At 44.8% G+C, this 27,686-nt stretch overlaps 1 protein-coding gene across 1 annotated transcript in view; it reads right to left on the bottom strand.

The window, feature by feature from the left end:
* Positions 1-27,686, bottom strand: part of LOC142792857 (cell adhesion molecule Dscam1-like) — a 59,575-nt gene that overhangs the window by 11,723 nt on the left and 20,166 nt on the right. Inside the window, exons 4-9 of the mRNA XM_075885689.1 lie at positions 16,654-16,977; positions 15,148-15,293; positions 6,769-7,030; positions 2,920-3,081; positions 1,155-1,454; positions 458-679 (exon numbers count right to left, since the gene is read on the bottom strand). Coding sequence (XP_075741804.1) covers positions 458-679; positions 1,155-1,454; positions 2,920-3,081; positions 6,769-7,030; positions 15,148-15,293; positions 16,654-16,977 — 1,416 coding nt within the window. The remainder of the gene's footprint in view (positions 1-457; positions 680-1,154; positions 1,455-2,919; positions 3,082-6,768; positions 7,031-15,147; positions 15,294-16,653; positions 16,978-27,686) is intronic.

Below are 27,686 nucleotides of genomic sequence, written 5' to 3'. Positions count from 1 at the left end.
AAAAAAACTGCTGAATTTGGTTTGATGAAAAAAAAAGGCCCATGAACTACGAACTGGTTTCGAGTGAACATCTTGTTACAAAACGTGCTTGCATAATCAAGCGATTTAAACTTTGAGTTTGCACAGCGCAGTGTGTCGAGTGTACCGGGAATTTCAGGCACGAGGAAGCAACGTTTTTAGTGCGTTTATTTGCTTTACCATGGCTTACGTTTTTGTAGTAGGCTGGCTGAACTTATGAATTTATTTTAAGCTCATCCATGTGCGATTATTAAAATAAGTTTGTCACAAACAATTCATATGCTGGTGATAATTAGAGAAAAAAGATGAACGCGAAATTTCACCCTTAAGCCGAAGTTTAATAACTTAGTTGGCGAGTTGTGAACATGACATATTACGGGAGTGTAAAGGCACGCACAGAGGGAAAACTGATGTCATGTTCAACGTTAGCCTTTAGTACGAGTAACCATCAACTCAACCTTGCAAACTCGGAAACAGCTAAGAACACTGTCTAGGCAGCCTATAGTGGCGAAAGAGTGGTGCGAGAGGGAAACCTTCAAACCTGCCGACTTCTTCCAACGAACCCTGGGTTCCGGGGTGCCATCAGCCTGACAGTCCAGGATTACTCGCTCACCGGTAGTAACAGTCGTATCCGCGGGCTCCAGCCGCCATCTTGGTGGGGCTGCCACAGAAAGACCGAGCATCGAGTGATAATACATTAATTTATTACTGCATAAGTCAATAAAGAGTATATAGAAACTTCAAAAAACTGTGAGAAGTAATTGCGAATGCCTAGTGTGGTATTTAACGCCAGTCGGGTTCATCGTCCTAAAATTGTGAACGTGGAACAGAAACATCAGCATAGGTAAACAAGCTGCATTGAACAGAATCATGAGCGTGCGACTATATCGTACACATAAATAAATATAAATGTACGTAGATTTTCTGCGTGTTATACGATATGCCAGCTATTAACCTCGACACAGAACTTTTGAAGAGTGCCGTTTTTTTTTTCAATGTGAAGCGTATTAGCGGCAAACTTTCCCGAAGGAGTAGGACCAGGAACTTTGAATTTCTCTTGTCGCACGTACCACATTTATTGGTATGTTGTTGCATATTTTGCAGACCTCATTTGAAAACGTCTGGTTTGTACTTACCGTAGACGACAAGCGGCGCAGAGTAGTTGACAGCAGCGGCTTCGTTCGCCGCAAGGCAGGTGTACACGGCCGTGTGCTCCTCACGCAGGGACTTAAACACCAGCGTGGAGATGAAGTCATCCACGTGACCGAAAGAGACACCTTCTTTTCCGGTAGATGGCGATGGGTCCAATGGCACGCCATCGCGAAGCCATGAGAGACGTATTGGTGGGTCACCATCGGGAACGCTGCATGTAACGCTGGCACGGGAGCCCAGCTGAGGTTTCTCCGGAAAGGAGAATGGTGTGATCGATGGTGGAACTGTAGGAAATTTCGTGTTCCGAGAGAGGACGCAAACAGAAAGGAAGGGTGGGTAAGTTCGCTTGGATGTTCTTATATATAGGTAGTATAACCATATATAGACAATTATATAGGCATAAATAGGGAACTATAGGTAACTGTAGGTAATATAGGTAACTCGCCCATCACTTTGGGTCCCTATATATATAGGGACCCAAAGCTCATGTTTGAGGAGCGATGACAACGCCGCGCTGCGGCTCTGGCGGCAAGGGCCGGGGAAATTGGGGATAGGCCCGAAGTAGGGCGCAGGCGATTCAATAAGTTTCACTGCAGACGAAGCACGTGCAGCACGCGTTCTGCACGTGCTAATTTTGCACAATTACGTTCACTTTTCGTAGCACCCGTCCGGCTGGGAAACTTTTCTTTCAAACTCTGCATTGCGGAACACTGTAAGCAGAGCGCGAGAGCCCTGCATGAGTACGGAAGCGAGCTGTAGCGTGGTGGAGAGAATGTAAAATGCGCGAGGTACGTATATCCACACTTTTCTGCCAGAGAGGGCGCTGCTTGTGCAGCGTCGAACCGCCACCAAGTGTTGCTTTGGGAGCATGTGGGGACACCAGAAAGCACAGCCACAAAGACGCAGCAAAAGGAATATCATGGGGGAGCAAGCATCTTATTTTAGTAAGAAAACCTCTAGACACAGTGAAGTTCGCATTATCCGCTAGATAAAAAAAAACAACGAACACCATGATTTATTTGGACAATTTAAAGGCCTATTTAATACATACAGAGATAATAATTAGTGCAAGAAAAAGCTATGCACACACACGCTTGTTTCCTCTGTATCTTTTCTTTGTGTCGAGTTTTTCTTGCCCGCAGTAACTTTTCTTAACATTTTTCTAACTGTGAATAAGACGCGTGTAAGGAATGACAAGCTTTCGAAAGAGAAGAAACCGCTAGGCTAAAATCACGAACATTTTCATTGGTTTTATTTATCGTATACGTGACGAACCTATATAAAACGCAGATGTTCTACTCTTCATGTTGTTCGATAAAATCAGTAGAACTGCGTAATAAGTAAAAAGAGTAACGAACATAAGGGATATTCAGGGATGATGAAGGACTGAAGTGATTAGAAGATAACTGAACAGAAAGTATGGCTGCGGGCACAGTTTTGTCAAGAGGGCCAAACAAGTGATCGAAAAAAGCAGTTGGCTTGAAACATAACCTCTTTTCACTGCTTCATTTTCATCGCTTCATATAACAAATGTGTATTATACAAATTACGATACGGGACTGTGGAATGAAGCACTTGGGGTTATAGAACGTTTCTTTTTGTGGAAAGAAGCTCGAGATGAAGGAGCGGAGAGGTTTGAATACATAATGAAATGAGTGTATGCAGTCTCACTCTTAATCAGTGGGATACGCCTGATTCCAGGCGTTTGAAAATGAACCAATTTAAAGTTAATGCGACATGCAAACTCACCGAGAACCCTGAGGAAAAGGTGGTTGCGGGCTTCGCTGCCGTGCTCGTTTCGTACGGTGCAGGAGTAGCGTCCTTCGTCGTCCTTGCGGCTCACCGTCTCCAGAATGAGAGATCCGTTCTGATACGGCATCACACGTTTGCTGCTAGGCAGGCTTTTCCCGTCTGCGGTGTTTCGCAAGATGAAAAACTGCTTCTCCCACGAACTACAGCGTACACGCTCAGAAGAACAGACAGGGTACCGCGCAGAACGCAGTCTTCGATATACTGGATGCGCTTCTCGATACATGATTACGTATTGCGATATCACGTCAAGTGTCAGTATACCTGGAAGTTTGCAAATACTCATGGCAATAGAAAACCTAGGGTCATTGTTGCAGTTAAGGGGCTGTAGAACCACTAATTTTATGGTAGTGAAGTTTTACATGTCACCGGTGTAAAAAAAGCTTTATTTCAACTAAAATATTTACGCTGCACTGAAGCTCTAATCAATGTCGGGGTTTCACGTCCCATATCCCCCATAGGAATATACAATGCGTCATAGTGGAGAGGTCTGGAAGTTTACACCACCTGGTGTTTCTAACGTGCTCCCTAATATAAATACGAGGGACACCAGCAATTCGTCTTCATTGAAATTCAGTGGCCGAGGTAGGGATTAGGTCTCAGGATCTTTAAGTCAGCAGTATCTTCCTAACCAGTATAGATTACTACTGTGCGTGCTGCACTGAAGTTTTGAAGGTAGACTCGATGGATGAAAAGGTATTTCGTAAGACAGTAGATGCACACGATTCTTCGTTTGTTGTACATTAACCCAAGCTGCACGGTGACCTAGGTGAAGCTTATCTGGCCAAATGGGCTATAGTGTGCAAATGCGGCCTGCCCCCAATGCTCGAGAGTCGGATCGCCCATAATATCTGCTGGTGGTCGACATATAGCTATGCTATAATCCCACGCGATATGATCAAAATTTGCCAAAGCCTCACATCATATGCATTCTGGCCTAAACACCTCAGGGTATGTTTCAAGTGTGTGTTGTGACCAATACGGTCCCTGCGCATTGGTCTACCCCTCATGGCGCGTTGAGCGTTTGAAGCCACCGCTCTAGTTGGTAATAATTTTTCACTTCCCCGACGTCTGTATTAACTGTCATTCTGTACTACCCGTACTCAACATGCAAAGCTGTGGCTCTGGCCTGCCTGCATTTCTCACAATGAATGGAATGCATATTCTTGAGCAAAGGCTTTATGGAGACGATTAGCGATATGCGCCTCACATAACGCAGAGATAAAAATTCTAATTTCCTTTATTTGCGCTTGTTGCGGTATCAAAGGGCTATGCTCTGAATTATGTTAGCCTGATTCAGCGTTAGGATCAGTATTAGCGCATCCCATCCCACTTTAATGAAATTAAGTTCCCTCATTCCATCCCGATTATTTTTTTTTATTTGTTAGCAAAACATGAAGTTAGATCTCCTATTTAGCTTGCTCGACTAATAACTCTGCCTACCCTGCATATGATCATTATTTTTTTCAATGAATGCTTCATAGAGTGTTGGTACTCGCTCGTTCAGTATATTTCCCACATTCAGAGAGTTTCAAGCAATGAGTCGTAAATTCGCCAACTTTGGAAAAATGCTGTGTGTGTTCGATGCTTTCACGATTACTTCGTCTGTAGCCGAATCTATCAGGATTGTTGAAAGCGTCATTTCAGATGATGGTTAAGAAAGTTAAACAACATACTTTTCAATTAGTAGAGTTAGGCAGTGATGCCAAATGCGAGCATGGAAACCCTTCATGCGAAGAACTCAGTATATCTGTGGGATTTTGAACTGGGGGCCTGCAGTTATATTGTTTCCGAATTCATCAGTAAAACCAAAACCGCAGCCTGCAAGAGCGCTATTGCCTTATTCCGCTGAAATGACAGGAGTGAGTGCACCTGGTTATACCAGTCATTAACCGACTTCATTTTGAAGACGTGCGGCTTGCAATTATAGCACTCATGACACACATACTTTAACAAATGCTGGTAACACTGTAATTTCTGTCATGTGTTGTGAACCCACTGGTCGCCTGCTTGCTGCAATCGGCCGTGTCTAGGTTTCGGTAGGGTTACTAGAGAAGGGGAGTACTCGGAATGAGCTTGAAGAAGTGAAGCAAGAACAGGCTCAAGCCGATTGTGACACTGCGATCAGTAGCTTGCATTGTGCCTTCGCATAATGGTTGTGCGCAGCTCCACCAACGTGGTGCAGAAGTAGAATACCCGCATCCCGCTAGAAAAGCCTCAGTTCGAATCGCAGCTGAAGGTGTGTTTTCACTTTTATGCTCACTTGGCATAGCTGCATTAGTTTCTCCGCCACGGTGGTCTAGTGGCTAATGTACTCGGCTGCTGACCCGCAGGTCGCGGGTTCGAATCCCGGCTGCGGCGGCTGCATTTCCGATGGAGGCGGAAATGTTGTAGGCCCGTGTGTCCAGATTTGGGTGCACGTCGAAGAACCCCAGGTGGTCGAAGTTTCCGGAGCCCTCCACTACGGCGTCTCTCATAATCATATGGTGGTTTTGGCACGTTAAACCCGAGATATCAATCAAAGCTGCATTAGTTTTTCTTTATTTCTTAAGGCTAGCTTCTGTTGCTGCGTATTTCTACAAAAAAAAGTAACGTGAAGTGTGAAGTCTAAAAGAGAAAAAGTTGGTAGTGGGCGTTGTTATTTTCAAGGCCACCGAATGAGCTTGATCAAAAATTGAAAGTAGGAACTCCGTGATTTTCGCGAATAAGAGTTAACCGGGAGCGTGGCGGCTGCGTGTTTGTTCCTGCCTCATGAGAACTTTTTTTGTCACCTATGTAGGACTGTATATGTGTATATATGCTATTTTGTTTTTTTAATTTTTTATTTCAAACACTCAAGTGGATAGAAGTATCTGTCGCAAGGTAATGGTGACATAAACTTTTTATTTTTCAATTCAGTAAATGAAAAAATCGGCACGAGAGGTGATGTTCACGTTCATTTGTTTTAGAAAATTGTAGCAAATCATGGTGATACTTAAGAATAAAGGAAAACCAATGCAGTTATAACAAGTGCCACTAAAAACGTTCACTGTCTACGGCTACCATTCAAGCCCAGGTGGTCCGAGTTTGAAGCGTACATTCTAAACCAGCATCAATTTGGCATTGCCGTACAGAGCTCTTAAGTAACTACAACTTTCAGCACCACAAGTGACATGACCTGATATGGCATTCACTTTCAGTACAATGGTGCAGCAGCCGTTCAGAGCATTCCCTTGTTATAGTAAACATTAGTTTCGGTTTTGAATGCTCAATCGTTCTAATTTATTTACGCCAGAACAAGTACTGGAGGTTGTCTTTATTTTGTATCACAAAGCTTTGATGGGTTATTCGCATGAAGAACATCAGTTCTCCTATTTGGCCTAGCCGCCTAACTTCAATAATTAGCAAGTAGATTAGTCTAACAATCTTAATTGCTGTTTGAAATGTGTTTTACTTTCTCTGACTTTTGAAACATTATTTTAAAGATACATATTTTGAAAGACACAATGTATCAGGTCTTCTCGCTGTTTCTCCGGACGTGCGTAACGATCACCTGGGCCCAAATTTCGATACGCATATATTTCAAGATATTGTCACTTTCTGTTCGTAGCGCGATGTCTACCTTGTTAAGTAGGGCAATCTTCGCTACTTTAGTCATTGGACAAGCGAGATTCTAAGCCACACAAAGCTACCCTGTGGCCAACGGTCACTGCCTCAAAACACGAATTTTTCCACAAAATAATGGAGCACTCAGTCATAATTTAGTCACATCTTCCATCACCTACGCAATGCACATTTTCGTGTACTCACCTTTACGCCAAATTACTCTCGTCACCGGAAAGCCAGAGTAGGGGCAATGCAGCATCGCCCTCCTTCCCGCAACAACTGTGCGGTTGTGCATTGTGTGCACCGCCGGTGGACCGAGCACGTTCAGGCGACCGGAGTGTGCGTCCGAGCCGTGTTCGTTGGAGGCTTCGCAGCGGTAGGCACCGCCATCTTCGGGCCTAACCCTTGTGATATTTACGAAGCTGATCACGGACCCATCTCGGCTCACGTAGTCACCGACACGGACCTGCGAGGCGCCGCCAACACCAAAGCCACAAAGCGTTCTTCTCACGTCGGGCCTTCACGTGTATTTATACACTGGGGAGAAAGAACCAGCGATCTCAGGGGCGTTGCTTTTTACGTATCGGTTTATATCGGTGTTCTTTTGTTGTCACTTTACGTGTACTTTAGCCAGCGTACTACTTGAGGACTACACACATATCGTAGCTTGTGTGTCGTGTAATTTCCCAGCTTCTCGACCTAATAGTCGTGTTTCTTGATTTGCGCATACCAAATCTATGACAACTTATCCATTAGAACTTTATACCCAAGTTCACTTATGAAGCTACAGAGATAAAAGATATAAGGACTGCAAAGCTTTCTCGGAACTTGACCTAATCAGAGGGTTTGGGCTATTGTGTAGAAGCTATGACGAATCACGGCTCCTCCTGAATTTATCGCATCGCGCCGATCACAAATCTTGTTCTTTCAGGTCTATGTATTTTGGGTGCTTTCTAACGTTCCTCGCTTTGCGAGATTCTCTGAAGCGACACAAGATGTGTTAATACAACAACTTAATTTTATCAATGTTAACAGTGCAATACCTGCCACTTGAACACACTCTTATTATCACGAAAATTTCCTTATCAGGTCAAAGCACTATCAATGAAAAGACAAGTATTTGAATCTGGTGGCAAATTCCTATTAAATCTGAAATTCCTCTATATCATACATATAGGCTGGCCTTCAACCTACATAAATATTGCTTCTACGATCCTACACGCATCTCACCCACAATTAGCATAAATAGTTCATGGAAACTCCGCAACAGCTGCTTCTTAAATTTTCGTGAGATTAAAGCATGGAAATTACGCGACATAAACTATTGAATGGCTTGACAATCTAGGTAAAATAATGGAAATACTGGAAGGCTGTGGCGTCTGCTGCCTTTGAACATCCAAGTAATTTCTCCTTTGAGTGCTGTATTCAACTTCAGTAATGACAGCTAACTATCTATTCAATACGCCTAACCCTTACTTCACTTGTGCAAGCTTGATAGTCTGAGTTGATTCCTTTCTTTATGATTAACTGGCTCGCTGTGTTCATTGCGTAAGCACGGAAGTTATATCGACTTATCGATATTAAGCAAATGCACTATTATTAGCAATTCTTAGTGATATAATTTCGTTGCAAAAAAAAAGGAAAAAAAAGCATGGCTTGACTTCAAAGTTCTTTCTTTCTCTGTGTTAAGCGTCTCACTTATAATACTCAAAATAGAGCTTGCATCATGTACCAAACTTCGCGGACGTCTGCACTGTAGGCTGACGCCCGCAAACATATTAGCGTCAGTGGTCGAGCATATTGAAAACAGCGCATGGAGCACCGTCGCAGTGACGCATATCATTTGGCAGCCCGCATAATGCGACGAACGGAGACGCACCATCCAAAAAGAAAATGTCGCATAGGGAGCAAGCGCGACCGCCAACACTGTGATCGTGAGGGATACAAGACGCCACCCTACGGATATGTCGGAAAGGAAACCAAAACTCCCTTAGTTAGTCACCTTGCATCAGATAGAAGTTGTTTTCTCTCATGGACTAAAAGTAGGTGTCAGGGATAAGCAATGGGACTGAGCAGGGAAGGACGACAGGAGGGTGTGATGAATGAGAGGGAAAAAAATAGGTGAAAAGGTGGCTGAGGGCCCTTGCTAAGCTGCCTCTTTCGGAGAGCAGCTTTTACCTGCATCTGTGCTTCATCGAACGTATTGGTGAAAAATCAATATTATTATTACTATTATTAGTACTATTATTATTATTATTATTATTATTATTATTATTATTATTATTATTAGTAGTAGTAGTAGTAGTAGTAGTAGTAGTAGTAGTAGTAGTAGTAGTAGTTGTAGTAGTAGTAGTTATAGAAATAATAGTATTACTATTATCAGGCAGATCTGACTGGTATCGAGGGGGGGGGGGATGAACAACAAGACAGAAGGCAGGACTGGTATCGAGAAGAAATAATAAAGGATGCACCTAATTGACTGAATATGGCACGTTTTTTTTTCTTATTTATGACGTCTTTTTGCGACGTAGCGTGTCACGACGAGATATGAGAGCCTTTCTTAAAACGGGCTACGTGATTATTGCGTTGTCGTGGTGCCAGACTGTTAAAGCTCATTCCCCTAGGACGTTTCGTTTCTGAAGGAATACCGTGGCATGAAGTGCCCCTACCTCCCCGAAAAGAACTGTGAAGAAATGCGAAGGCCTTTCTTATGCCGAGATAGGGTACTGTTGCCGCCTGACATTCATCTTTACCAACTTCAGCCATCGCCTTGAGATGCGCCCAGTCGGTGAACGTTCCAGAGTGACAAGAGAGCGGACAGGAAAGTGGGGCGCCAGAGTTCTGGACTCGGCGTTGGCGTTTCAGAGTGTCATCTCAAACCCGCATTTCCGGATGTTTTTGATAGGCGCCCAGCCAGCGAAAGGTCTAGAGTGAGGCGCGAGCGGGCGGAAGAGTGCACTACAGGGAGAAGAGAGAGCGAATGGCGAGAGAAGGAGTGGCGATGAACTGTATCAACCCTCTTCTACACTCTCCGGCGCCACATGCTCTGGTTTCTATAGGGGCGAGGACAAGCGCGTGCGCCCGCAGCTGTAGCTATCAGAGAGGGAGTGATAGCCGATAGAGAACTAAAACCCCTTGAACTTGGGAAAGTAACGGTGGTAGTGGTTAGAAGATGAGAAAAGGCACCTAATTTCTGCAACCCGGTCGGGAGCACGGCGCAGTTGCTAAAAGTAACGACACTCTCTTTCACGCACGCGTTTCCTCTTTAATTCCCCTCGCCCGCTTGCCATACGCGCGGCGCCATTTTTCGCCGACGTTCCCGTGGGTGAGCCGCACATTACAATTGAGGCAGTTTTTTTGCGGCAGCTTGCGCGCCGCACTAGTGCTGAAATTTCTTTTTAAATGGTGATAATAAAATTATAAACACTGAGGCAACCGTCCATTAAAGGATTTAGCTTCTTCCAAAGATTGTATAAATGGGGCATGCTAAGTAAATAAAAGTATTTATTGAGAGTTCTACGATGCGAAAGTTTTTATGCCACATGATAACAGGCTGTACGTTTGCATCTGAAGTAGTTCCGCTTGTGGTATGTTCGTGTGTGTTCAGAATTTTTTTCCGTGCTTTTGTGCCAGTGTACGACACAGGTATGAGCGTCACATATTGGAATTACTTCGTACATGGTGGATCGTTTAGCCATGTGTTCATCTCCTCGGCGTGAGAGTAGCTGTGCGCAGTGGTCTGCAAAAGTAAGAAGGCCTTTGAGCAATATTGGTTGGATTAGGGTCACCAACAGTGACTCATTTACCACAATAAGAGAAACATAAGAAAATGAGTATTTAAAACCTTGATACCACGGTTTTGTCAAAGAAACTAGCGATGGTGTTACTTGTGAAAGAAGAAACTCTGCACCAGGAATGTCATCATAATCTGCGCATCTATAGCGACCGAAAAAGTCCCATCCGAAGTGGCTGATCCCGGTCAGAAATACTCAGGTGACCGTCGTAAAAAGTATAAGAAAGTTTCTTATTAGAGAATGGAAGACATGCTAATGCAGGCGGGACCAAAACTATTGCGGCCACGGTTTCCTAATAAATTGGGTCACTCGCTATCACCGTGCTATAGCTTTTTTTCGTTGCGCCTCAGTATTTCTTTACTTTTTTTTCATATACCACCTATCTTTCTTGATTTTGTGTGTTAATTTTCCCAAAAACAATAAAAATAAATACCCTTACGAAAGCAAGCGCCAATCAGAATTATTTGTATTCATCCATTCATTTGTTTTCTCTAACAAAAATTCGCGTAAACGCATCCTAACAGTCACAGAAAGCACGATCCAGAAGGTGTATCATCCTACGTAATTGCTCGCAGTGAAAACAGACTACAGTTGTGCATTTTCGATGATTGCTGAAGTGTGCGAGAGGTGATGAAGTAGGAGGTGAATATTTTTATTTCTTTTATTTAGATATTTAGTAATACTGCTGACCAGCATTTTGGTTCAGGCAGGAGGGGCATAAGAAACATCAAGTCATTCGTAACAGTAAAAAAGAAGCAACAAGAATTCATACGGTAACAGAGGTCACATCTCTATGAAACAGCAACAAAATTTATAACTTATTTGAACATTCTAATTACCAAGTAGATAACGTTCCAGCAACATTAAAAATTGTCACCTGAAAAACCTCATGAGGCAGTGGATTGCATTCATCAACTGTGCTGGCAAAATAACTGTGTTTGTAAGCATTAGTTCGTAAAAACCTGAGTGCCAAGAATCGATCACGTTTACGGAAGGTATTCCTAGCAGTGGCTGGCTGAACGCAAGAAGGTACATTTAGGGCAACTTTCCCTGACACAATTTTGTATAAAAACGTTACACGATTCAAATTTCTTTTTGTTTCTAAAATTCAGCATATTGATGACAACTCTCCTTTGAAGGAACGCACGGGCAGGCGAGAAAAAAAAAATCACAGCATATCCACGAGGTTAACGTTAACGAGTGGGGCGAGGCGTGCGGACAGACGTACGCACAGACCTACGGATGGGCCCTCGAACGAACGGATGGATTCACACACGGACGCACAGAAGCACGGACGAAGTGATGGACGCTTCGTCCCACTCCTCACCATTCACTGCGTGGATATGCTATGGCACCGTTTTTATCGACATCTAATGCTTTGCAACTGGCTATTATGACAATAACGACGACAGAGGACATGCAACCCATGGCGGATGAAGTTCCGCGCCTAAAAAAAAAACACGTATGTTGAAGAGCAGCCCGAAACAATATTTCAAATGCAGCATTCGGTGATGCTTTGATACGAGCAATAAGAAAGGCGCCTTACCTCGCAAAGTACAGTGTTCATGTCAGAAAGATATTTTTTTTTCGGCCGATGTTGTGCAGCCACTGCTGCTTGAGCAAGCCATCGCATTTACCTTGGATTATTGTAAAAACCATGTAATCATTTTCACTGTGGCTGTTGCAGTAATAGGCGCAACAGCATAGCTTAGCGCCCACACAAAGCGCAGATAACAACGCGTGCGCTACGTTTGTTAGGCAGAGCGTCGGCGAAAAATGGCGGAAAATGTCTAAAGGGTGAATTCAAGTTCTTCGTGCGTGGAACGCATCACTGCTTTGAGATAAAGAAAAAGCGGCCCCTAGTAATTATAGCGGCGCAGTGAAATTCGACGGCGTAACCGAAACTGAAGCACCAATGAGCGCCGCAAGCAGACGACCGGAATGACGTCACTGTTCAAGGCAACGGTCACAGGAAAGAAACTTTTTCACGTGCGTGCTATAACTGAAACTGCCATGCACCATGAATGCTATAATCCCACCATGCACTGTAATTGCGCATGCTATAATTGCATGTTACATGCAAGCACAGCCCGTAGGACGACACAGCAAAGTCGATTGATAATGTATATAACGGCGTCCACTCATTCTCGATCTCCCAAAAAAAGATTGGCAGATCCCACGTACAGTGGAAATCGATGATATGCGAAGCACGTATGAGGAAGGTTGATTGTCACTTTAAAGTCAGCCCAACGTTACGAGGTGGAGGAAAATTAGGTCGTACATGACCTTCATGCCAAGATTATCATGTTTCGAAGTGTTATTTACCCCCGTCATCTAATCACGTCACCTGATACCAAATTTTGTATATCTAGAGCTAGCGAAAAGGCCGCGAGTGTGCTGTAAGCGTAGTATGTAGTGAAGTTTTGTATCGACGTGTCATTTACCTTCATGGTCCGTTCGCGTCATGCAATATCAAATTTGGTATATGGAGACCTAGCAAAACGGCGGCGAGAGCATCACGAGCGAAACTGTGGTGAGCGCATCGTGAAGGGCCCAGTACATTCCGACTTAACGTTGATGCGCGCGCTGGGCCCTGCGACACTACACTAACACAATTAACGCAAGCACTATATAGTCTGACGCCAGGCGCAACTGGCGCGACCCATAGAGTTTTCTAATATACACTAGAGGAAACTCTGGCGCTAGTGTCTAAGGGATCTGCAACGCGCAGCGCTTCAGTGAGAATGGGAATGATGGGTAGAACACATATTTGTCTAATTTTCGTGCTTTTGGCCCGCTGCTGACTCCGTGTGTGTTCGTGTGGCTTGGAGCTGTTTTTTCGCGAAAAAAAATTAGCAAATCTTCAGCGTTTGCGCTTCACAACCTTACTCTTTTAAGCTTACCATTTCAAATCGGGTCACAAAGTTCAGAAGGGTTCGTTCTTTCCTTCAAAACAAAATCGTAACCAGCAGTAAACGAAGCCACAAGTAGAATTCGCCGCCCGCAAGTACGAACACTAGGCTATTGTGAGTACTACCCATTATTCCCATGGTCGCTGAACGATCGCAGCGCCAAAGTCCCCTCTAGTTAATTTTAGGATACTCTATGGTGCGACCAGCGTCTGTCGGCGTGGCCCGGCGCCAACCGACTCGAAATACGACATGCTGCATTTCGCGCTGACGACGTTACTCAGAAAGCACCGCGTCTGCCTCTCTTCGTGTCGGGGGACACCGGGCGCGCTCAAACGCTCACGCGTCAAAGCTACGCCGTGCAGCGCGCGCCTGCAAGTGTATGGGAGGCAGATTGGCGCCTGACGTGGCATCCCTGGAGTAACAATAAGAAACGAACGCCCGCGCACACGCGCGCCGGGTCACGTCGAACTGTATCGGAGCCTTCACTGTGGCAAGCAGTCATGTTCTCGCATGACACGCTTCTCATGCTTATCATGCTCGCACCAGTCACATATTTTTGTCATTTATTCACTGCATGTAATACCGAATTCGGCATATGTGAAGCTAACGAAACTGCCGCGAGCGCATCTTTAGTGTGGCATGTAGCCATGTTGTTACATGACATGACACACACCTGATTATTATCGCGTTTGCACCAGTCGCATGCCTTCGCCATTCATTCACGTCCCGTAATACCAAATTTGCTATAGCTGAATCTGGCGAAACGGCCGCGAGCGCATCATGAGCGTGGCATGTAGTCATGTTGTTACCTCTCACATCTCACGATTATCATGTTTGCACTAGTCACATACCTTCTTCATCCATTCACGTCCTGTAATGCCGAATTCGGTATAAGTGAAGCTAGCGAAATTGCCACCAGCGCATCATTAGCGTGGCATGTAGTCACGTTGTTACGTGACACGCACGTCATCATTTTCATGTTATGGTCTTTTCCATAGGTTCACCATGCGGTCATGTAATACGATATCAGTTTTGAAACATGTCAAGCGAACGAAACCTCCGCAAGAGCTGCCATACCATGAAATATAAATCATGTTATTTATGACGTACGTATCATTATTTTCATGTTAAGTCTAGTCACTTATGCTCGTCACAGTCATGTTATGCCAGACCAATTTTGGTATCAATACTATTATGGAAACCGCCCGGAGAGCTGAAGGTCGTAGGCGGATAGATAGATAGATAGATAGATAGATAGATAGATAGATAGATAGATAGATAGATAGATAGATAGATAGATAGATAGATAGATAGATAGATAGATAGATAGATAGATAGATACGCTGAAACTCTCCGAAGTTCGCTAAGACATGCTTCGCATTAAAAACGCGGCAAAGTGCAAGACCCACGCGTTTCTAAGGGCAACCGCCAAAGAGACCAATAATTCTGCAGAAGTGTCGGAGACTGGGAGGACGCGAATGGTGCGAGGATGGAGAGAGCAGGTCGAGTGCATTGCGACGAGTACAGTGGATGGCGGTACTTTCCCAAGATCAAGGGACTTTATAGAGAACACTTGCCGGGGCGCGGTCACCGCCGCGGACAATGGTGAATGCCTGACATAGCCCGACTAAAAAATGTATTTGCATTTAAAGGTGGTCGTTACCAGAATTTGTAGTGCTTTTACGTTACAAAGCTGTTTTTTATAAACCTACCCACAACCGCAATCAGCAGTACGTTTATACATTCCTGTCTTGAAGAAAACACAGAATCACTTTCTTTATTTTGTGTTTTGGGCTCATTCAGTAAAAATGCCTCTTTATTCAAAACAAACAGGCAGCATCACTCAGTACAACTTGCTCAAGTAAGAAGATACTCACTCGACTGGAGTCCTGCACTTGTATATCATAGATGGACCACGTTATTTGGGGCAGTGGTGTCCCTGTGGCGGCGCATCGAAGAGACACCGGCTCATCTCGACGTACAACGTTATCTTCGAAGTGTGAAACGAGAACCGGCGGTTCCGCTGTACAAACCAAAGGCGCGTTGAGAATAGTTATTCACGCTGTTTCCGTATCACAATCAATAAATAAATGTATAGCTATATAGCTAGCACCATCACTAATCGAGCGAGGCTGTTGACAACTAGGTCAAGTGGTCTTTAGGTACTTCGGTGAAAAAATGGGATGGTATACTTAGGCAAAGACGATGCACGATTACCAGACACTGCCCTATCTCAATTGAAAAAATGTTCCTGTTCAGTCATTAGGAAGAGTTGCAAACCCATTAATGGCATGCAGGCAGATAGGCGGAACGGTGCCCTACATTTAGCGTAAATGATGTGGCCGTTCATTTCTCATGGCCATGTGGAAGGAAAACTACACCCGTATAGAATATAAGTCGAGAAGCTGGCTGCATAGCGCGCATTAGATGTTTGCATTTTGTTTTTTCTAACTGCGCATATGCATTTTGAGGACACGGAAAATAAAAAAAAATAAATTTAAGTATAGCTCTGAATGTTCGCCAGCTATTGATATAGACATCTATACACGTAGATGAGGCACTGCACGTTTCAGTAAATTCAGACAGAAACTAAGTACAGCTCACTCTTTTACGCTTGTTTCTAGCATTACATAAAAAGAAGTATACTTGTCTTTCCCAGTAACCTGCATATTTAGTTAGCTATATATTGAATACGGCATTGCACTAAATATTTTTGTCATGCACGCACGCACGCACGCACACACGCACACACACACACACGCACACACACACACACACACACACACACACACACACACACTCACACACACACACAACACACGCACACACACAAGCACACACACACACACACACACACACTAACACACACACACACACACAAACTTTAGGAGATGAGTGGCGGAACAGCCACAATCCCAAGTCACCAAAGCTTATCTAAAGAAGCTAGCAGCTCTCTTTGGTGCAATTCCTGTAAATTATTCGTTAAATTCTGCGCGACGGAAAGTGTTCGGCAATGTTTCACAAAATTTACAGGCATGCCAATGCATCTTGACGTATTCAACATGGGAACTGCAAAGACAGAGCAAAATACAAACAGAAGACTGGCAGGTTTCACGCTGGCCACATCAAGCTAAATTAGCAACTCGCACAGCAAACCATATTTAAAATTTGAATTAAAGCATAAACTATAGTGTATTCATTAAATTTCTTTTTTTCAGATAGCTTTCATAAGCTCTGCCTGCATCGCGAATGCACATTTAATTGGGTAATCTACGCTGTCCTGATAAACATAACAGAGCGTGACCGAGCATGCATGTAACGCATACGTTGAGGCATTTGGGCCGCTAAAATATTCATATAAAACGCGTAAGATGCTCACGTACACTTGACATGGACGTAGGCATGCGCCTGCGCGGAGTCCCTCTCGTTCGTAGCGTGGCACTGGTATACACCCGAGTCATCACTCTGCGCTGCCTGAATCCTCAGCGCGTACCGGTTCAGCATCAGCACGCGCCGCGACAGTGCCGAAGCGCCGCCACTGCCCGCCGATGTCGATGCGCCCGCAGTCGACGGTCCTAGTATAGGTCTCCCGTCCTTGGACCACGTGACGGAACGTACAGGAAACCCGGACACGCTGCAATTCAGAGTGACGGAGTCGCCGGAGCGAACCTCCCGTGTTCTGGGCCACATTTGTACTTCCAACGGTTCTGTGAAAGGAGGAGCAGAAGGAAAGAACAATAGAGAAAAACACACACACACGCATAAATAGCACACTTTAAGACACTGAAGACGGCTGAATGAAATACAAGTGGATGAATTATCAGAGCTTGTAAAAAAGTGACCGCACAAGCACTCCGTTCAAATAGTTAACCAACGCAAAGCGAAACATGCGGCACCATTGTTCGCCATTGGTTTCAACCGACGCGGCACAGAAGCCTTTCACAATTATTGGTGACATTTTCGTGCTTCTTGATGAGGTTATACGCACGTTTGGCTTAGGTTTACCATTGTGTCTGACACGATCATGGTCATGAAGGAGTGTACTGAGCGGTTAAATGATTTTCGCAATGTGTTTATCACAGCGGTTGTTCTCGAACCATATGTGGTCATAGACGTCTCACCGCCGAAACCAACGTGCCGCTGTAGCAAACTACTGTCGAAAGTGGGCGTTCACCGCGGCAAACGCGCTCCCGCAATCATCGCTATGACGCTGCAAGGCCGCGTTGTTTCAAGCGTTTGACCTTGTGAACTAACTTGGCGGTGTGGTTTGCAGGATGCGCCCACCACCGGGGGTTTTCTCGTTCGAGATTAAGCGCGGCTTGGAAGAGTGCTGGATCAACGGTACGCAGTTGTTACTAGCACTTGGCCTCCCGCGCCTGTTTTTGTGCCAAGGTTGCACCATCGGCCCGGATAATCTCAGCTTTGTGTTTAGAAAAAGTGTTCAACAATTTCGAGTACTTCGTACTCAACTGTGGGAGAGCACTGAGCCGTCCCGCTAAAGAATAATCCTACTTCGGGCATTTGAAGAACGTATTGCCAGCGACTGGTTACGTTTTCACTTTCGGCCCTCTTCTAGAGTTGTTTCTAGCATACTCATGTGGAAGGCTTCTAGACAAAGTCATGCGTGCGTGCTCAAGACGTGGCTTCGATGGGATGAATGACGTCACTCATGACGCAGCCAATGGCGCACGTGCTTGTGTATAACGCTGCGAACGACGTACTTGATAACACAGCCAATGGAGATGGCTCGTGACACCGCTACCAGACGGTTTTTCGTTTTTTTTTCCCTAGCCATGTACAGCTTTTGCTATAAGATTCTAGGTGTATTGGCAATGTCCTTTTTGATTGCCTGGTTTTATTAGCATCAGATTTACAACAGCAGATTATCCGTCAGTAGCCTTCCACTTGCACACTAAATGTTACTATAAAGCAAGCAGCACGTCAGAAGATATTCGCAAAGGCACCGTACGAGGAACACGATTGAAAGGAAAGGCGGGGATGTTTACGCGTCTAGAAGGACCGGTATACTACCGTACACTGGTGAAATGCCTGGATTAGTTTTAAAGATGGAGAAAAAGAGACACAGAGGAGAGCAAAAACGTACACACAAAGTCACACTTCACAATCATCATAACGCCATAAGTCTATAGCCGCCGAAGTGTTGTGGCTCGGGTGAGTTGGTTATCCACGGACTTAGCTTGTATAACCGCCGCCTAAAAGATTAACACAACGATAGGCGACAAGCGTTGGTGTGTTCGGGTAGCAGAGTAGGTGTGATCCCGTACATGCACACTATTTACCATAACTTCAAGAAAGTTGCCTATCGGAGTAATGTGGGCGTAGTGTTTTCGGTCGCCCCAAAACTACGGGAGCTTAGCAAGTTGACTTGTCCCAGTGTTAGTGTCCCTCGCTTAGTCTGTGATACGAGACACCAGGTCAGATGTGTAGATTGTGTGTGCTGCGTTGTCTACAAGTTTTATTATCGTGTGACGAGTGCCATATAGGGCAGACAAAGTGATGGCTTAATGGTAGACTACGGGAACACGACTACAACGCAATATTAGACTTTGAGTGGCTAACAGCACAATGAAAGGGTTGTGGTAGCTCTCCTAATCTGTACAGCTGCATCGTTATTGACCGGTTTTAGAATCATCTGACACGTGAAAAGAAGCTAAAGCCAAAGCAGATATGCGATACTTTTGTGTGAGTAGGTTATAAATCCTAATGACAGAAAAAAATTGACGTACCTTAGAATGAGACCACGTGCAAGATAAGCTGTGTATTTACGCAGGCATTAAATGGATGTGAAGGGCACGAAATAAACAGTTGGAAGTTTAGCGCCTACCTCTGTGGACGTTTGTGTCATCTTTTTCTTTTTCATAAATGCTGCGCTAATACAAGCTAAGTTCTTTAATCACTGGTGCATGGTTAGCAGTGGTTACCTTTTTTTTAGCACGAATGGTGTATTTCGTTAAAAAGCAGAGTTCCTGTTTTCTTTATTGAGAAATTCGCTCCCTCTAGTTCGATTCGGTCATAGGCACCGTATGCAGCAGAGACATAGTAGAACTCCTAATCTCTCTCGTACGCTCGAAAGCGTTTTCAATACGGCGCGTAGCACTTGATTTCAATTTCCGTGATATTCGTCAACAGAAAATGCCATCACGATTGAAAACGACTTCACAGCAAAAACGAATGCATTGGCATGGAGACTCTCAGAGCACACGTGAGGTGTCTTGTGCACATCCTTCCTCATCACGAAAAGCTTTCTCGCAATGAATCGTGTGCAGCACGAAGCCACAAAAGATGCGTAGAGTTTATCAGACAGAAAGCTTAGTTGGAAAAAAGGTATCCACATCTGGGCGGCGACACATGACTAGCGCTTTCCAGGAGTGGTCCATCTACAAAATTCAAATAACAAGAATATTAGCAAAATGCATTGCGAGGGCGCGTTTGTCAAACACTCGAGTTCGATCCTAAATGGGGGTTCACTTTTGTACCGTGTTGGATCCCTGGTGTTTGACGATGTTTATTTAACACGAAAGTGTTTTATGTAGGAGTCCACCTCGACTCCACTGACGTACTTCCGTCACAGAAGTGACTTTGAGAAACATATGTTAGCAGATTGCAAAGAAAAAGAAGGCAAAAGAGTGCCGCGCGGAATCGAACCAGCAACATCTCGATTCTCAGCGCGTGGCGCTAACCATTACGCCACAAAACGTACGTGTCGGGAGTGCTCACGGCAAGCCATTTATATGCACCATACACCGTTTGGAAGTCCTCAGACCTTGAAAACTTTAGCACGTTTTTATTATCACTGGCGAGATGGCTTGACGGTCTCGCGTTCAACGTTCTCTCATGGTCGCCCCCTCCGTGAAGCGCCACCCCACTGTCCCACGGAACGTGGTCTTCCTTGCGTGCGCGCTTATCAGGTTTGTAATCAGGAGAAGACCAAAATCACTTTGCAGGCTGCCACGGACATGTTTACGAAAGTAGCACACTGCTGGCAGACGATCAAGAAAGAATTATGACAGTTGTTAGTCCGCGTCCGTCCTGTGTGTTCTAATTTTGTGCGTGCTTTCTGCTTGAGGCACGTGCTTCAAGTTTCCAGTTGCTTCTCGTTGCTAACCTGACTTAGCAATTTGTTTCTGTTGCTGAAACAATGCACAATAGACACTGATTGATTGATATGTGGGGTTTAACGTCCCAAAACCACCATATGATTACCTTTGTAAAGGCATGTTTCTTTTTGGTGTCATACCGATTTTTATTTAGGGGGATCAGCTATATTTTCAAATGAAATGATTTCCTACATAAAAAATTTGCACGGACTCCTTGTGGCTTTTTAACAGAAACAGGCGGTTGTCTCTGTCTGGGATTCTGACGATCTCATTCATTATACTCTGGTTGTCATTTTGCGGAATTGTCGGGAGAGTGACGTGGTGCCCCCCTCTTCTTCAAAGTAAGCGCCAGCCAGAACAACTCCGCCCCCTTCCAAACGGTGCATGGCTCAAGCACAGATTCGACTGATGGCCAAATATTGAAAAAATCGCAACTTTTCTCCGCAACGCTCAAGCAGTTTTTTTCTGTCCTTGCTGTACGTAGCATACGACAAGCACAGCCACTTGCGATTATCCAGCCATGGTATAGATCAACATATCTCCGACTTTGTTGGCCGCTGTCTGGGCTCACCTGTTTTTATACAAAGATGCTTTGTCCACAGTAGCTTGGTTTATCTTTCACCAAATATTTTGCCTTCTTAATCGGCAGGTATGTAACAGCTGCTTGCAATAGCTGTGGCAGCGTTGAAACTTTTGAATACGTTCTATGTTGCAGCTCGCACCACAGGGCGCATTGACTGCACTAGCGACTCTGTTAGACCGGCTTGGGGACAGACCCTAGCTGTTGGAGGAGACAGTTCAAAATTGTCTTCACACGCAAATTTATTAGAGCCTTAGACAATTGCTCTGTCACAGCGGCCTATTTGACACTATATAGTATTACCGCTCCTCATCTTTCACTCGGGTTCAGGCTTTTTTTTCCTCACTGTCGTTTTTCTCTGCGCTGATCTTTCCACCTATCTTTCCACCACTTCCGCTAGCAGATGGAAGCAGACCAGTTGTGTTAATAATGATTAACCCTCGCTGCCTTTCCTTACGGTGTATGTATTTCTACCTATACAGTTTTCGCTTGATAAACTTGTTTATGTCAGGTTGTTTCATTATGTCGACACGTTAAACATATTCAGAGATATCAAAAGCAGAGTCTTGCAGGCTGTAGAGATAATTATTTGATTCTTCCTTTTTCAAGGGAAAACGAAGTAGTAATCGCTGCATTCTCATCCATTCTTATTCACTCTCAGACCAGTTGACATAGCGTAACAAGCTTCTCCGGTCTGTATTTTTTTCTAATACTCCTATTCCTCCTCACTGGCCTTGGTTTTAGCCGGAATGTGATATTTCTTCCCGTTAAGGTTGAAGTCAATTCTGTGTCCTAGCCATTAATTTTCAACGCAACGGAAATAATTAAAGTGGTCATTGTTTCTTTGCCCAGCCGCACAGCCGTTCCCGTCAGGGCCACATTAATTTTCTGTAGAAGACGATCGATGTAGGTTGAATTTATAAAAGAGCACGGCTTTTCGGTGCCTGTTTTACTACAAGTGACACAGTTTCAGTAATTTTTACCAGGTCAAATGCTTTCACCAGGAATCCATTTTCCATGCAAACAAGGGCGAACTACTTATTCAAGAAGGCTGTGTTGCGGATGCGTTTCGCTCTGAACGAAAGAAGAAAAAAAAACAATGTTAACCTGAGGGTTGCTTTCGCTTCTATATTGGTTCGCGAGAAAAACGTTGTAACATTTTTTTTTAAATAAGTTAGTGGGGCCCGGTTAAGCTTGCAGCTATATTCCTGGTAGACACAGCACCATGAATCTCCTGAAATATGGAACATATGAAATTTCGTGCGATATGAGTTTCCACTCTTGCAGACATAAACTGGATAAGCTGTGCATTGCACTCTGTCCAGCCACTGACAAAAGCTATGGATTCGCGCAATCTACGAAATTATCTTCTCTACTACCGATAACAAAGCGCTCACGCTATGGCTAACAAATACAGTAGGAAGGTTAAAGCAGCAGTTAAAGGAAGCTAAGATTTATCGTTACGTATTACTGCAGATCGATGGCTTCACAGTGAGGATTGCCGCAGAAGGACAAGATCACGAAAGCCCTGTTGGGGTATAGTTGAAGACAACCAGACTTTTCCAGCATCTGCGAGCTAAGGGCACGAGTTCGTGTTGTGCGTATCTACAGCAACTGGTCCTTTTCATTCTTTCTTTACCGTTACTTTTTCTCTATATTAACCTTTAATTTCTTTTCGACGTCACCCTGCATATAGGGAAGCCTAACTAGCTTGAGTTTCGTTATTCTCTATATTCTTCCCTATTTCTTCCTCTCTCCATTATAAGGAAAGCAATTGAAGTCGTGCTTGTTTCATAGAATTGACGTAAATCAAGATAAGGCAACATGGTTTAACTTTCTCAATGCTTCCATGATAACTAGCAGTTCTCGTCAATGCTACCTCTGCGAGTATATGCAAGCGTAGTTTGAAGTACTGTGAAACTTTCACTCGTCACTGCGATGAATGACGCTCCAGCTTAAGAAACCGTGATGCGAGGCTTTAATTAGTATAGACAACTTCAAACTTCTCTCGAACGCTTGTTTTAACTCACGTAAGCATTGGTGGGCTTTCTAGCATAATTTAACTGGCTCTCTCTCAGTGAATGTGGAAAATGTAGATAGGTAATTTGCGTGTAAATACCGCCAAGAACGATGTCCCGTCTGCGTGATTCTAAATTTACGTGCCTAACTTCAAATACAGCTTTATGCGAAAATGCAAACCGCATTAAGCGATAGGCTCAAGAACAGCAAATTGCTCGTGGTGTGCAGGCGCGCAGGGGCATCACGAAAGAAACAGTTCACAAGCTTTCTTTATTTCTCGAAACACCAGCAAAGTATTGCAATGAAAGTTGTCGGTGCCATGCAGCTGCTCATTCATGTTTCTAAAGTTCGACAAGAGTTTTAGCCAATCTTCCTGGTACGTTACACTAAATGAAAAAACAAGACACACCGAGACAAATACGACGAAGTATATCACGCAGAAATAAGGTGAAGATAAAAGAAAATGGATGATTCTTTTTTTTTTCTCGTTGCCCGAGTAGACTTGAAAAACTGACGCATTATCAACGTGATATTCTCATGGACCGTTAAAGAAAGAACAAGAGAAAAGAAAAAAAAGTACACAATGTTGCCATCATCAGTGCTACCACACCAGTATCACCCCGCACAAACACACAAAAAAACTGCTTGAACTAAACACATTTGCTCGTGTAGTTTATGGCCAGTTTCATGTAGAAAAGTTTTGTTTTTCGAACACGTTTTACCTCAACGATGGCTGGAGCGTCGAATTACGACAACGTAGGGAACGTTAAGGAATAGATGGGGGCGATGAGCGAACATGCGCTTTTATCCTCAACGTAAAGTTTGAGAGGCCATCAAGGAATATGAAAGTTGGTATCGCTCACGACGGCTCCAATATACTTAAAGATGAGTCGTAAGCGTTTCTGTTACTCGACCCAATGTGAGATAAAGCAAAGAACAAAAGAGAAACTTACTTTCGTGAGTGGACACATAAAAGCAGAATAAAACGGGCCTAAAAACATTGATGCACGCATGTGCTATGACTATCGATTTGACTCTAAAGGGTATAGCATGGGAATCGAGAGATTTGCTACGGGTAATGATGATTCGTCACATGAAGCGCTACATACCTCGCCCTCCTGAAATATAGCGCCACAATATTTAAGTAAGGATGATGATGACTTACGAAATTCCAACGCCTGTGAAAAGGAATGGTCGTGGTCGCTCACTTGGGGTGTATTTAAAAGAGTAGTGGAACGTGTACGTGCACAATAAACTTGGAGCAATTAAGAGACAGCTCAGATTGGAATAGTTTTAGTTCGGTATATATATATATATATATATATATATATATATATATATATATATATATATATATATATATATATAATGAAGTCTTGGTAGTCTTGGCTGCGTCAGCGTTTATTTGAGGAAAGACCTCGCAAAACGAACGGGCAGAGCCAGTACACAGACGATCACGATGATGATGACCCAAAGTGGCAATGAGGACAAAGAGACAAGATGATGATGGTGATTGTGATCATGCAAGGATGAAGACGATGTAAGTAACAAATGCCCACACTAATCCCCCCCCCCCCTTTGGAAGCGGACACCCTGGCCGCCGTAAGTCAAAGTGACGGGGAACGTCGCGTGAAAGGTTTCATGCGACAAATGTGGACAATCTCTGTGCTGCGGTGCGGCGGTCTGTTTGGGCGACGAGTGGTGTGACACGATAATTAACTGGCGAAGTCTGTTCTGAAACAATGTATGGCCCGATGAAGCGTGGTTGGAATTTGTCACAAAGACCAGGAGTGCGAATAGGTGTCAAACGCAGCACCTCGTCACCAGGTTGGAAAGACACAACGCGGTGGGATTCATCATAGATGATCTTCCGCTCGTGCTGTCTCGATTCAGTACTGATGCGAGCCTGATGGCGAGACTGGGCCAGGCGGGAAATGTGTTCTTCGCTAGAAGACTGACATGAATTCCCATGGCTGTTAAAGAAGGAGACGTCGAGAAAGGTAGTCGGGGTGCGTCCGTACACGAAGTAAAACGGTGAGTAGCAAGCTGTTCGCTGAGCGGTGGTGTTGTAAGCGAATGTCAGGAATGGTAAAAGAGTATCCCAGTTTTTGTGCTTGGGTTGGACGTAAACGACTATCATGTCAGCAAGGGTTCGGTGAAATCTGTGAGACCATTTGTCTGACGGTGGTGGCTTGAGGCTGTCTTGTGTGTAGTTCCAGAAGCGCACAATCCTTCATTTACCATTTGTGACAGAAACACTTTGCGCGGTCAATGAGCAGTACACGACAAGCCCCATGACGCAGTATTATTGCGTGAAGAATAAAGTCTGCAACTTCCACAGCTGAGCCTGTAATAACAGAGGAAGTCTCAGCGTAGCGTGTCAGGTGGTACACGGCGGTCACTATCCATTGTTTGCCAGCAGATGTGACGGGAAGAGGCCCGTAAAAGTCAACACCTACAACCTCGAACGGCAGTGAAGGGCATGGATGTGGCTGTAGAGGTCCAGCAGGTGCAGACGTGGGGAGTTTACGACGCTGGCATGAGTAGCAGGAGCCGACGTACCACGCTAAACTAGAAGAAAGGCCAGGCCAGTAATAACGACATCGAATGCAGTCAAGAGTTTTTTTAAAACCAGAATGACCAGCAGTAAAGTCGTCGTGGAAGGCTTCAAGCACCTGAAGTCGAAGAGAGTGTGACAGTACAGGAACCCGGCGCTGACAGTCACGGTGATAGACGTGGCGGTAGAGAACCCCATTGTCCAGCTTAAAGTGCAGGAGTTGACGACGGAGCCGCGCGTTGGGTGGATGAGAAACTCCCGAAAGGTGGTCCATCATGCGTCTGCAGTATGAATCGGACCGCTGGTGGGAGATAAATGTTGGATTGTCGTCCGAAGAGGGTTGCCTTATTGATGCGAGCGTATGAATTTTGGTAGAGGTGGCGGTTGAGTTCTCACCAACGCTAATATGGGTAGTTTGAAGCGGGCAACGAGATAAAGCGTCGGCGTCTTGAAGTTTTCTGCCTGATTTGTAAGTTATGTCAAAGTCGTACTCCTGCAAGCGTAGTATCCACCGACCCAAGCGTCCGGACAAGTTCTTCAGTGTAGAAAGCCAGCATAAGGCGTGTTGGTCCGTAACGATTGTGAAGAGACGGCCGTGAAGATAGGGACGGAACTTCTGGACCGACCAAACCACAGCCAAACACTCTTGCTCAGTTATAGTGTTGTTCTTTTCGGCAGGGGTGAGTACGCGACTGGCATATGCAACAACTTTCTCTAGGGAAGACTTGTCGCGTTGTAGAAGAACAGCTCCTATACCAAGGCTGCTAGCGTCGGTATGGAGGATTGTCGGTGCGGCTTCGTCAAAGTGGCAGAGCAGAGGTTCAGACGTGAGTACCCGCTTCAACAGGTCGAATGCCGTTTGACATTCTAGAGACCACAGAAAGGGGACGTTGGAAGCAAGTAGTTGGTGTAACGGAGCAGCAATAGAAGCGAAGTTCTGGATAAACCGGCGAAAATAGGAGGCGAGGCCAAGGAAACTGCGAAGCTCCTTTTGTTTTTCGGGACGCGGAAAGTGAAGGACTGCAGAAATATTGTCAGGGTCGGGCCGGATGCCATCTTTGCTAACGACATGTCCTAAGACCTTGATAGATTTGCTAGCAAAAGAGCATTTCTTAGTGTTTATTTGAAGCCCGGTGCCTGCAAGGCACGTCAAAACTTGATCCAATCGTTCTAGGTGCTCAGGAAACGTTGACGAAAGGATAATAATGTCGTCCAGGTAGCAAAGGCAACTTTTCCATTTCAGGCCGCGCAGCACGGTATCTATCATGCGCTCTAAAGTCGCGGGTGCGTTGCAGAGCACGAAAGGCATCACGTTGAATTCATATAGCCCGTCGGGGGTTGCGAATGTCGTTTTCTCCTTATCGTCTTTATGCATGGGCATCTGCCAGTACCCATAACGCAAGTCGATGCTTGAAAAGAATTCCGCGCCTTGTAGGGTATCAAGGGCGTCGTCAATGCGTGGCATAGGGTACACGCCTTTGCGTGTGATCTTATTGAGCACCCGGTAGTCCACGCAAAACCGCACAGAGCCATCCTTTTTATGGACCAAAACAATAGGAGACGACCAAGGGCTAGATGAGGGACGGATGACTTCCCGTTTAAGCATGTCCACAACGTTTACTTCTATAATTTTTCTTTCAGTTAGAGACACGCGGTAGGGTCGGCGGTGTACGTTAGATGTCCCAACAGTTTGAATTGGATGTGCTGTAGTATTAGTGCGACCCAGCTTAGACGAGCCAATATCGAAAGAATTAGCATGTTTCTGTAACAATGCGAGCAACTGCTGCCTCTGTGAATATGTCAATTCGCTGCTGATAGCGGTGGTAAAGGCGGAGGAAGAAACATGCTCACCTAGGCAAGGTTCTTTGGATGCGATGGTCTGAAGTGGCGTGACAAATACAGGCTTGAAGTCAGCAACACGGGCCACAGTAGTGGCCTGTGGCAGTAAGATCTTCTCCGGTGTAGAATTGACAGCGGTGACAAGTGCCGAGCCATTGCAAAAACGAACGACACCGGACGGAAGAACTATACCTTTGCGAACGCAAAGTGGTGACGGTGAGACCAATACATCCCCGTGACAGATGTCGTTGGACGTAATGCTGACAATTTGCTCTTGTAGTGGCGGCAGTTCGATGTCTTTCG

Source organism: Rhipicephalus microplus, chromosome 2 (assembly GCF_043290135.1).
Source record: "Rhipicephalus microplus isolate Deutch F79 chromosome 2, USDA_Rmic, whole genome shotgun sequence".
NCBI lineage: Eukaryota > Metazoa > Arthropoda > Arachnida > Ixodida > Ixodidae > Rhipicephalus > Rhipicephalus microplus.
The sequence above is the reverse complement of the archived record's forward strand: the minus strand, read 5'-3'. Positions and strand labels throughout refer to the sequence as shown.